Consider the following 12,940-nt stretch of genomic DNA (forward strand, 5'->3'; position numbering starts at 1 on the left):
CAGTCCTGCTACGATTGTGTTTACCGCAGGTTCGAGTCCTGCTACGATTAAAACCTTTATGGCACCTTGACCCATGGGAATTGAGATTTATATTGTTGTAACTATAATTTGGGTATTTATGGTGATAGTTACAAGTTGTATAATTAAGAAGTTTTTGTGCCCGGTACCGTGTGTTGTATGAAAGTGACTGAGTGAGACGCAATCTGACTGCAAAGCGAGTGCGAAGTCCCGATCTGCAGTTCTGTGTCATTGGTGAGGAGACCGGTCGGGGATGAACAAAGTGAATGTCAGATATAGAAGCTGTTTTTGTTGAAACAATTGTGGAATATGAGTGTCCCATACACAGGGATTGTTTGTGTGAGCTGTTATTTATAATCAAAGGTTTCCAGTGTGACAGAAAAGTTTGGGTTCGATTTGGAGACAATTTTCATTGTAAATGTGAGTTCTGGTCAGACTGGGATCAGATCAAACGATCGGATGAACTTCAGCAAGCAATTTGTGTAATACCGGGGAGCACAGAAAATCAGTAAAAGGGGCTTTATGGTGAATGAGGGGGTTAGGTATGGAATACAAATACTAATATTCAAGAAAAGGCTCAGACCAGCGCCTGCCCTTGCTGTTATAGATGTTGTTTGTTTGTCCATGCTAAATATGCTAATTGTTTTAAATACATTATTATGTTTAGTGAAAGGCAGGAATTTGGACTGGATCATTGCCTTGAGTTTTTCTGCATTCATTGCAAGGCAAACACTCCCTTACATTCATTACGTGGGAAAGGTATTATTGTTGCCAATGTAATCAGATTGCGGAGATAAGCTAAGTAATGGGAAGACAACAAAGTGGCGGCATAGTGAAAAAGAGCCCTTTAGGGTGTATATTAGCTCATTGGAAAGAAATAGGGAGACCCTTAGGATGGAGTACAAGTAGGAAGACGCTTATAAAATATTGCAATCAGTGGTGGCTTTTATACAAATTGGACGATGGTGAGAAATGGCCTTTCAATGGGACCTTAAATTATAACACCCTGTTACAATTACTGTTATTTTTGAGAAGGGAAGTAAAATGGGATAAACTCTCATATGAAGCCATGATTTTCACTCATTGAAACCATCACAAGTACCAGAGGGATTGTGAATTAATGCCCTCACAGGATCCCATGGTGCTAGCCCTAGAAAAGGAAAATTAAAAAAAAAGTAGAAAGCGAATAAGCTCCAAAGATGTTGCTCAGGGTGTAGAATAGGGGAAAGGTGTGTAAATCCAGAAAAGATAAGAAATCACGAAACAGGGGATTTACTAGTGTATTACAAACCCACAGTAGGGGTGTTGAAGGAGAGCAAGAGTGAGGAGCCCAACCCAGATAATTTTCAGGGCAGCCCGGTATCCTCCTGTACGAGAAGTAAAGAAATAGTGTAAACCTCCCTTAGAGAAGCAGTAGGACTAGAAGGGGGTCCGGTTTTAATAAAGGTTTCCTTCTCCTTATTTGATCTTGAAACATGGAAAACGGTAGCAAAAAGCTATCTAAGCATTACTAAACACTTTCAGCTTCTGATAAAACAACATAACTCTGACTGGAATGATATTCAACTATTATTGGATCACATGACAGAAACTGAAAAGCAGTTGGTATTGAAAATGGCCCAGGATTTGGCCACTGACCCACTTAGTAACACTGAGGAAGATGTAAAAGATCACTTCCCCTTACAAGACCCGCAGTGGGATCCAGAGGAGCCCATATGAAATTATTAAGCCAGTACAGAGGATAGGTTACAAAAGGGATGAAGCGGGCCATCCTGAGAACAGTTAACTGGTCGAGCCTGTATGCTATCTGACAAGAGCCAAAGGAAACCCCTTTGGAATTTCTATACAAGCTGTGAGATACCATGAGGAGATATATACCTCTTGGCCCGGGATCAGAAGTGGGGATACAACAATTAGTGTCGCTATTTATAGGTCAGTCAGCAAATGATATCTGGAAGAAGTTGCAGAAACTAATAACAGCAGAGAGTAGGAATTTAGAAACTCTACTAGATGAAGCTTGGAGAGTATTTAGTAATAGAGAAGAAGAAGATCGGCGAAAAGATAGACGCATGCTGGTAGCAGCACTACAAGAGAATAGAGAGCCGAGGCTTGAAGGATTCGGGAGACCTTGAAAACCTTTAGAAAGGGATCGATGTGCGTGGTGTAAGTGAAAAGGGCATTGGCAGAGAGATTGCCTGGAGAAGCAGAAAGGGCAAGAGAGGGTACAGGCCCCTGTAAAAGGTAATTGATGGGGACCTGTGGAATCTACCCTAGCGGATCCACTGGTTATATTGCAGCTAGGGAAACAACAACAAAAGGTGGAATTTCTAGTTGATACCAGAGCCACATTCTCAGTTTTAAACTAAGCGCTGACACCTATGGATGAAGATTAAGTCTGGCTCTTATAGATCTTCCAGTCACCTCGCAAGTACCAGAGGAGGTTCAGAACCAAGTATATCTGGGAATATGGGCCTCAGAAACACCAGGTAGAGCTAAAACCACCTTCCCAATAGTAGTCCACTTCAGACCAGGACCATGGCCTGTAAGAATAAAACAATACCCACTTAGAGTAGAGGATGGAGGGGAAATTCGACCAATAATTGAGCAGTTTATTAAAAATGAGTTATTAACAAATTGAGCAGTTTATTAAAAATGAGTTATTAACAGAATGTGAATCTGAATATAATACTCCCATTCTACTGGTCAAGAAATCAGATGGAATTTATCGAATAGTGCAAGATCTTAGAGCTATTAATCAGCTTGTTGAAGATTTGCATCCTGCAGTAGCAAATCCATACACCCTTCTAACTAAATCACCCCTGAATTGACCTGGTTTACTGTATTGGACCTAAAAGACACCTTCTTTTGCCTGCCTTTGAGCCCAGAAGACCAACTGTTATTTGCATTTGAATGGGAAAATCCTACCTCTGGAAGGAAGGTGCAGCTAACATGGACCATGTTACTGCAGGGATTCAAAAATAGTCCCATTCTTTTTGGAAACCAACTAGCTAAAGACATAGAACAGCAGGAGCGACCACAGGGAATTGGAGTAAAGTTACAATATGTAGGCGACTTGTTGATAGCCACTGAAACAGAAGACCTACACATAATATGGACAGTCAGTCTGTTAAATTTTCTTGGACTAAATGGCTATTGAGTCTCTCCACAGAAAGCCCGGATCTCCAACAGTAGGTGACCTACCTCGGATATAAGATAACAGCTGGACAAAGAACCTTAGGAACAGCAAGGAAAGAAGCCATTTGTCAGACTCCTCGACCACAGGTGGCTAAAGAGCTCTGTACATTTTTAGGAATGGCAGGATGTTGCCACTTAGGGATATACAACTACAGACTCTTGGTACAACCTCTCTGTGAACTATTAAAGGCTAAGCCAAAGGGCCTCACCTGCAATGGAGAGGTGGAGAAAGCGTTCCAGCAACTAAAGAAGAGTCTAATGGAGGACCCTGCCTTGGGGTTACCAGATACCACTAAACCATTTTGACCCTTCTTTCATGAGAAGCAAGGGATAGCTTTAGAAATTCTGGTCCAAAATTTGGGGATATACAAATGGGCGGTGGTGTACTTATCTAAACAACTAGATGAACTGAATAAAAGATGGCCTGGCTGCCTAAGGGCAGTAGCTGCGCTGGTACTAAACATACAAGAAGCACGTAAATTCACTGTAGGCCAGAAAATTATGAGTATTAATATCCCACACCGTATCCACAGTATTAGAAGTAAAAAGGGGACACAGGGTCTCCCCGCAGAGTTTCCTCCTGGTTCACAGACCTCTGGGAGAAGCTCACTTCATGGCTGCCGGATCTTGGATGGCTCAAGCAACTATTTGTACTGGTAATTTTTTTAATTGTATTGAGCCTCTTTATCTTGCTTAGATGCCTTTTATGTTGTACCAAAGGGAAAATGGACTCAATGGAAAAAGCAGCAGCTTCAACAGAAAGTTGAATCAGGGAAATATTTTATGAAGTGCACAGAAAGTAACAGCGTATTATAGAAAATTAGCAAAGAAATTTACACATGACCTAAGAAAAGGGAGGAATTGATATATTGTATAGTTAGCAAATTACTGTATAGCCAGCAATGTATTGTGTAGCCCAATAACAGTTAAGGATGTAACAACTTAACTAACAAAGATAAGGGCCCAGCTGCATCCTTGGTGGATGAGATAAGAAGAACCTCCAGCACACAGGAGGAGGACAATCCAGTTATAACCAGTTCAGTAGTTTGGGCTTCGACCAACCCAGTGTACCAGACCAAAGGTAAAAAGTGCACAGTGAGGGAGATTGCGAGCCCTCATCCAAAAGACCCCAGCCCACGACCACCAGGTGGCAATGCACATGCACCAAGAGGAGGAGCCCTATGATAATGAGTTCAGAGAAATGGTTATAATAGCCACACCTATTCCTGGGACTCATTGTATTAATCCAACCCTTATTCTCAATATGTATGAAGCGTTAATGTAAAAATGGCCACCTTCTGAAACAAAGGGATGCATGCTTCGGAAAAGATTCCCGTGCATACTGGCGCCAGAAAAAACATACCTGCTTTATAACTCAAATTGTAGAGTTTATTCCGCACATCACAGTAGAAAGGTGCGTGTCCTGGTCTTGTTAAAAAACAGGTTAGTGAATTTTCCTGTCAGCTAAAGCCTTCATATTAGCTGCATTTTCCTGGAGAACCAGATACGTGTTTTGGTAAACATAGCAATGGAATGCAAACATATTGATAAGGACAGATTCACATCTCGCGAGAGGGGCAATGAGAAACAGGTGACCAAGAAACTGACCAACTGTGTATAACATTCCATTCACGTGAATACTTCATATAAAACTGGGAGATCATGAGGATCTCGTTCTCTTTGCCCTTCTTCATCCCTTCTGCTTATGTCCGACATTCGGAGAGGACCTTGCTAGTCGCCTCTGCGAACTGAGGCCTAGCGACAGACTGAATCCAGCTCCGGTTGGCTGCAGAGGCCGGTCCAGGACTTTGGTTGCCGGCTCTGCAGTTGCTGAAACTTTCATGATTGTTTTTGTATATTTTGTATTATTTTCTCTATTCTTATTAGTAGCATTAGTAAAACATTTTTAATTCTTCCAACTCTCTTCTCTCTGTCCTTCTTTTCCTCCCGATCACCTGTCCTTAGCGGGGAGAGGGAGGGGCGAAAGAGGGAAGGGGGTAGAGAGGAGGTTAACAATACATCTGCCAGGGTTTTATTGTCACCCTGCAATCTAAACCCCTCGACAGTGCGTTACCTTGCTCTTGTCAACAGCCACTGTAGTTTGGGTTATGTGCGCTATGTTAAGCCACCACAGCTTGGTGAGCCAAAACTCCAAACAAGACTCACCAAAACTTGATGAGTCTGTGAGCCAAATTTACTGAGAGGTAGAATTTCACAGTGGGTAGAGCAGGGAGGTTTTTTTCTCCATGCAGGGAATACTACAGGTCCCTAGGCAGCGAGAGATGACTTCTTGAGGAAAACTCACCCCTAGAAATTGTCTTTATGAAACAAAAGTCTTGTTAGAGACTTCAGGCTTCATCAGATCAGAACAGTGTTTCATCTTGCCCAGCATCCTGCATTCTTGTGATCTCCAAACACAAATGCTTGAGCTCCTGGGTTCTTCTGTTTTCTGGAAATTGTTAACTGAGATGGGTGGAAAGAGATGCTCATACTGGAGCAGTGGGAGAAAATTATATGTTTAAATCTCTCTGAACAGGATAGAAGACAAAGGCAGGTACGTTGTGTTGAAAAAAATGGGTGACTGATAACTGAGCCCTCCTTACCCTGTTTACTTTTCCAGTTGCTTTTCCTGGAAGAGATCAAAGGGCACACAGCAGGAAGTACGAACTGTAATGGCATGAGAACTTTCATGGGTAAATTGCTAACAAATTGGATAGTCCATGAGAAGTAAGGCAAAGAGAAGACCTTCTGTGCTTGCAGTTCTGTACCCAAGCACACAGAAGTGTCTTTCCAATTGCTTGTCTTCTGAGAAAGTCTTTGTTTCTATGGGGTGGCACCAGGCAGAAGAGCAGGACACTTAGTGTGCTGGTAAGCTTTGTTCCTTGCCGATGGGGAAGCTGATCTTCTTAATGACTGGCCTGGATGACCTCCCAACTACTTTATTGTATGTGGAAAGGTGATAAAATGTGGAGCAAGATGGACTACTCTTTGTTTTCTGGACTCGTATACAGCAAAGTGACTTCTTGTCTTGACATGATAAGGCTGTAGTATCTGCATTGATTTATGAGCAGCAGTAAGTTTTCATATGATGATGACATGAGAAGCAAGGGAAGCACAGAATGATAGATGGATTGGTGGGTTCTTGACTTGATGCCATTTAGGAATCAAAAAAAAAGTTGAACGCAAAACAAACCCGAAATAGTACCTGTCACTTGGGAGCAGCTGGCTTGAGGAATAGGCTTCTGAAATACTTCTCTTTCAGCATGTACAGTTACTGTTTAAAGAGAAGTTTTCTGCAGTGCATATTGGGAATCTTGCCTTAACATGAGATCTCATTTATATCTTAATCATGCTCTTCCTTCAACTTAGTAGTAAAAAGTTACCAGGTACCATGGAGCGGAATTGAGTCCTTAATGCAAGTGTAACTTGAACTGAGTATCAACATGTTTTTGTCTATGTCTACATACATGTCTGCCATGGCAGTAGACTTGTGATTTTTATTTTGGTTTTTTTGGAGAGCAATTCAGAGCTATTTGGAAGCAGGAGGTGATTGGTGAAGATTGAAGCAGGAGCACAGAGATGCTAGTAGTTCATAGTATCCCTTCCCCTCAGCAGAATTTGTTTTAATCTGTTAGAACGGTAGATTTTTATTTTTTTTTTTTTTTTACATATAGCGTTTTTTAATAAAAACTAGGGAAAATCTGTTTTCCATCTTCTTTTTTGTTGTTGTTTTTTGTTTATTTACATTGAATGTTTGGGCCTTTTTTAGCAGAATATGATTGATTCAAAACTGACAGCAGTTAAGGTTTCTGGACAGGTCCCATTTCTTGCTTGCAGCTCTGCTAGATCTCTGAGGCTGGGATGCTAATTCACATAGATTGGCTGTGAAATAAACTTGCTTAAGTGACATTTCCAAAGGAAATCCCTATTATTTCCATGATTTCAGAGCAGGTGCTTTGAACTGAGTAGCAATTTTCTGTCAAAAGTGTGCTTTTTACTAACTCTGTGAATATTCATACTGGGAAAATTGCAGTTTATTTGCTCAGCAGGAGCCTCTGCATTCTGCAACAAGATGCTGAGATAGATTTTGCTTTTGTGATAACAATTCTTCATTTCATCTTTTTCACCAGACCATGCACAGGAGGCCTAATTGGAGTGAACAGAGGGAAAGTACTGAGGATAGAGGAGCTTAGGTTAGGGAAGATGAGGACAAGGATTCTACCTGGGACCAGAATGTGGAAGTTGGATCCCTTTGCAGTGCTTGTCACGTGATTGTGCAGACAGGATGCGTTTGGGTAATTCTTAGCTGACTCATGTCTTACTTTGTGACCTTGTGATATGCTTCTAACCTAAATTTGAATGTATCTGATAGCGCATACAGCATTAGTCAAGCTATAGTTTATAAAACAATTGTTAAAGTAACTTTTTTTTTTCCCCCTGTAGCACACATTCACTGTGAGGATGTGTTTGGCATCGCGGGAGAAAATTTTACTTTTCCATTAAAAATAAACCAAAAACTAGTGGAAATTCTTTGGACAAAAAACAAGCATAAAGTGGCTGAATGGGAAGTGCAAAATGAAACAACATATTTTGATCCTCTCAAGAATAGAGGCTTCCTTAGCAAGGAGAATGGGTCCTTGACGATTTTTAATTTGGAAAACAGTGATGCTGGCACATATGTGTTAGACTACATGGATTCACTGGAAGAAAATAATGACGTCGTCTTCGTACTTTCTGTGTTGGGTAAGTAGGGGAAGAACTGCATAAAGAATTTGCTCTGCTTTATTTGCTTTAAGAAAGCTAGAAAGGGGATTGTTAATTTGTCATAGAAACAAACAAAAACAGAGCAGACTGTTCTTTGGCTCTGTTGTCAAGTTGCTTAGGCACTTCAAACAAAATTTCAAAGGTGGCATCTAATTTGTGTGCCCATCATTACTAGCCTCAGAATGACTTCTAGAATGTGTATATATGGCACATTGTATACTTTCAGGCAGATAACCAAACACTCTGAGCAAGCTGACCAAGTTATCCCAGGCAATACGTATCTATTAAAGATGCTCCTGCAGGCTTTTTGTATGTGCTTGAATATCTGTGGCATCATCCTGTGCAGATCTATGCAGCTTTACTACTAGTCTTTGGGAAACATGTTTTACCAGCCTATATATTAGTCCTATTGACAATGAACCATGAGGAATCTCAAACTAGACACAGAAGAACCACAAACTGGGCCACTTTTAGAAATGCATTTCTCTCTTGCACACATGCACCGAACACACATCTATGTATTTTTCTGCTGCTTTTGTTGTTCCAGCCTTTGTCCAGTGCTAAAAGTCAGCACAGTTTATAACTGAAGTAATACAGAATGTTTTCTCTCCTTTTAGCTCCCCCTTCAGAACCTGAAATAAGTTGCAACATCAGTGGTGATGGCCTTCTGTTACAATGTACAGCAGATTTCCAGAAGCCTTTGAATTATACTTGGAAGTTCAGTAGCATACCAAGCACTTATGAGACCCAGGAAGTTTTCATCCCTAAGGAGAAAGCTGATGGTTCTGAGAAAGTGACGTGTTTCATTAAATTCTCTCAAACGGAAAAGAGCTCTGAAATCTCTTTGGCCCAATGCTATCCAGATGAAAAAGGTAATGAATGGGTCAGGTTTTATACACAAGGCAGAGAAGCTAGGTTGGGAAGCAGCATAGACTTGGACTATAAGATTTCTACTGATTTCTCAGGAAGTAGATTTTAAAGAGTAAAAAGCATCAGAAGTGATTTGTCTGCTGAAAGTATGCCTAAGGTTAGTGGAAAGGTATAAGGTTGACACTCACCCTTTACATATTTAATAAACATGAATGAGGTCACTCCTCAGTCTTCTCCAAACTAAAGAGACCCAGCTCCCTCAGCCTTTCCTCATAAGGGAGATGATCGACTCCCTTAATCATATTTGTTGCATTGCACTGGACTGTCTCCAGCAGTTCCCTGTCCTTCTTGAACTGAGTGGCCCAGAACTGGACACAATATTCCAGATGCGGTCTCACCAGGGCAGAGTAGAGGGGAACGAGAACCTCTCTCGACCTGCTAACCACCCCCCTTGTAATACACCCCAGGATGCCATTGGCCTTCTTGGCCACAAGGGCACAGTGCTGGCTCATGGTCATCCTGTTGTCCACCAGGACCCCCAGGTCCCTTTCTCCTACACTGCTCTCTAACGGGTCGTTCCCCAACTTATACTGGAACCTGGGGTTGTTCCTACCCAGACGCAAGAGTCTACACTTTCCCTTGTTGTATTTCATTAAATTTTTCCCTGCCCAACATTTCAAGTGAGTCATCTAGTAGCCATTAGATTAAAAGAATTTCTCATCTAGCGTGTTCATGACTCAATGAGCGTGCTTCTCTTCCTCCTTTACAGACATATAAAAAGGAGAAAAGAGTGTTCCTGCTCTTGCTTGTTGCTTTTGGACAGCCTCAGTTGAGCTTCAGGTCAGCTTGAGGCTTGCTTTTTTTTAAGACAAAACAAAAACAAAACAAAAAAAACCGCCAAAACCTCAACAAAACAAACAAACAAAAAATCCCCTCTACCAATCAAACAAACCAACAAAAGCAAACAAACAGGCAAACAAAAATACCCGTAGGATGAGATCACGTTTGGAACTATTTGGTTTGTAGGGTGTATAAGGCAGTCCCTAATGGTCAAAATTTCCCACTTCTGTGCAAAAGTCATGTTCATGGTTTATCAGTATAGAGTTCTTCCTACTTCACTGGAAATATTTGTTAGAGACTTGTTCGAAATGTATGTGGTCGGTTGATCTTGGCTGGGTGCCATGTGCCCGTCAGGCTGCTCTGTCACTCCCTCTCCTCAGTGGAACAGGGCAGAAAATACAACAAAAGCCTCATGGGTTGAGATGAAGACTCAGCTATTTACTGTAATGGGAAAAATAGACCTAACTTAGGGAAACTTTAATTTAATTTATTGCCAGTCAAAACAGGAGTAGGATAATGGGAAAAAACAACAAATCTGAAACACCTTCCTCCACCCTCAACTTCATTCCCAATTTCTCTACCTCCTATTCCTCCTGAGCAGCACAGGGGGATGGGGAATGGGGGTTGCAGGCAGCTCCTTACATGTTGTGTCTGCCACCCCTTCCTCTTTAGAGTCTCCCCCTGCTCCAGTGTGGGGTCATTCCCACGGGAGACAGTCCTCTGTGAACTTCTCCAAGGTGAGTCCTTCCCATGGGCTGCAGTTCTTCACAAACTGCTCCAGCATGGGTACCTTCCACAGGGTGCCGCCCTTCAGGTATTGACTGTTCTAGTGTGGGTCCCCCATGGGTTCACAGGTCCTGCCAGCAAACCTGCTCCAGCATGGGCTTCTCACAGGGTCACAGCTTCCTTTGGGCATCCACATTCCCTGGTGTGGGGTCCTCCATGGGCTGCAGGGGAATCTCTGCTCTGGTGCCTGGAACAGCTCCTGCCCTCCCTCTTCACTGTCCTTGGTGTCTGCAGAGTTGTTTCTCACACCTATTCTCACTCCCTGCTGCTGTTGTGCAGCAGTTTTTACCCTTTCTTAAATATGTTATTGGAGAGGTGCTCCCACCATTGCTGATGGGATCAGCTTTGGACAGTGGTGGGTCTGTCTTGGAGCTGGCTGGCACCGATTCTGTCTGACAGAGACTGGGGGAAGCTTCTGGCATCTTCTCCCAGAAGCCACTCCTGCAGCCTCCCTACTACCAAAACCTTGCCATGCAAACCCAATACAAGATATTTGCTGAAATGTCATTTACCTGAGATCTGGCTTGGCCTTTCATAGGCCAAAAAATGCAATAGCCATTACGTTTTAAGCAGTGATGTGCCTTCACTGAACTAAGGTACTTACCATGTAACTTTCCAGGAATTGACTTAGGGTTTTGCTAAGAACTGACTCTGCATTAATTTCTTGAGGTTATGTTTTTAAAAGCAAATTCTGTAAAACATACTCAGGGTGGTATTTCTACTAGGTTGTGTATCACACAGTTGCTTTTTAACTAACCGGTTGTTATTTATTTTTTTAAAGGATACAGCTATCACAAAAGAAGCAGAGTTGGTCTTATTGCATGTCTTCTGGTTCCTGTTCTCTTCATTTCAGTTGTAGGAACACTAGTCTGCCGACGCAAAATAGGTACGTATAGCTCTTCCTAATTGAGCTTAACATGCTTCAAGTTAATGCTCATCCAAGGTCCTGTAGAATGTATGAAAGTTTCTGACTGTGGGATGTACTGTAAATACAGTAGTAGAAACAAGTACAACTTAGGCAAGGGCTAATAGATTTGAAGGAAATAATATACTGAACTTCCTTGTACTCAGATACTGGGATCTGTGTAGTGGGGAAGCACTGTAGTTTGTATATTTCTCTTTCAAATTGGATGTTTCATTTACTGTGTGTTTCTACTTATCAAGTATTTATGGCCTCTCACACTCCTACCTGAGCGTGCTTTCGCTGCCTGTTTTGAGAGCATCAAAAAGCTGCTCTCAAGATCGGACTTATTGTTGGGACAAGCCAATACCAGGGCCCATTGAAAACCTTATGCCAAGTTTAATCTGATGACTCAGCGTGCTCAACTGATACATAGGGACTTCTGCGCCTCCTGTCAGCCTGTATTGCCATCATCTTGGAGTACTAGATTTGTTTCTTGATCCATTCCTTCACTGAATTTGGGTATATTTTTTGTAAATCTGACAGCTTATTTGGAAATGATGACTATATCACTGTGTGTTTCTTGCTGCCACCTTTTTAGATTAATATGTCAGATTTTCTTCTGACCTGAAAAAGAGGTGCACACCATTTCTTCTCTTTGTGTTTGAGAGAGTCCCAAACAGGAATACATGTCTTCATCCTTAGAGTGTTCTGCATGGACAATTCTTGTTGGCTTCTGGGTGGGGTCACCACTTAAGGGTGGCTGCAGGGTGAAAAGCATGGGATGCATCTGTGATCTAGGAAGGGCAAATTGGTATTCTCGAGGGAGGCTCTGATCAGAGCATACATTGTTGTATATTGCATGGGAACCTTATGCTTTTCTGATCACTCTAACATTTAGTTTCTCTTGGCATGGAATCATAAAATAAACTAGGTGGGAAGGAATCTCTAGAGGTTTCAAATCCAAATTGCTGCTCAAAGCAGGATCAACCTCAAAGCTAAATCAGGTTGCTGAGGGCCTTGTCCAATCAAAATTTGAATAATTTCAAGGATGGAAATCCCCCAGCCTCTTTTAGCACATGGTCAAGCACTGAATCACCCTTGTGGGGAAGGGTATTTCTCTTATTTCTGTTAGGGATTTCCCTTTTACAACTTGCAGCCATTGTCTCCTGTCTTTTTGCTCTATACCTCTGAGAGGAGTTTCCTTTGTTTGCTGTGGAAGTTAGTTGTAGACTGTAATCAGCCATCCTCTTAGCCCTCTTTAGGCTCAACAAACCAAATTTTCTCAGCACCTCCTTGCACAGCTTCTGCCCCTTAAACATCTTGGTGGACATTTGCTAGACTAGCTTCAGAATGTCAGGTTTTTTTCATTTATTTGTAACCTAAAACAGGACACAGTACTCTACATGTGGTGTCACTAAAAATGAATAGAAAGGGAGAATTGTTTCTGTTGATGGGCTGACTGCACTTCAGCTAACTCAGCCCGGTAGGCTCCTACTGCAAGGTCACATTTCTGACCAATGTTTAACACGTCATCCACCAAGGCTTCCAGGTCCTTTTCTGCAG

The 12,940-nt window shown here is 42.0% G+C and overlaps 1 protein-coding gene across 1 annotated transcript; it reads left to right on the forward strand.

Annotated features, from left to right (window-relative positions):
- Window positions 1–5,330: 5,330 nt before the first annotated feature.
- CD58 (CD58 molecule) lies at window positions 5,331–11,861 on the forward strand (the record flags this gene model as incomplete). Its single annotated transcript, XM_080359841.1, has 6 exons — window positions 5,331–5,351; window positions 5,834–5,906; window positions 7,657–7,956; window positions 8,595–8,849; window positions 10,360–10,424; window positions 11,811–11,861. The coding sequence occupies 6 exons, from the start codon at window positions 5,331–5,333 to the stop codon at window positions 11,859–11,861; spliced, it is 765 nt and encodes a 254-aa protein (XP_080215967.1).
- Window positions 11,862–12,940: the final 1,079 nt, after the last annotated feature.

Source organism: Nesoenas mayeri (genome assembly GCF_963082525.1).
Source record: "Nesoenas mayeri genome assembly, chromosome: 1".
NCBI lineage: Eukaryota > Metazoa > Chordata > Aves > Columbiformes > Columbidae > Nesoenas > Nesoenas mayeri.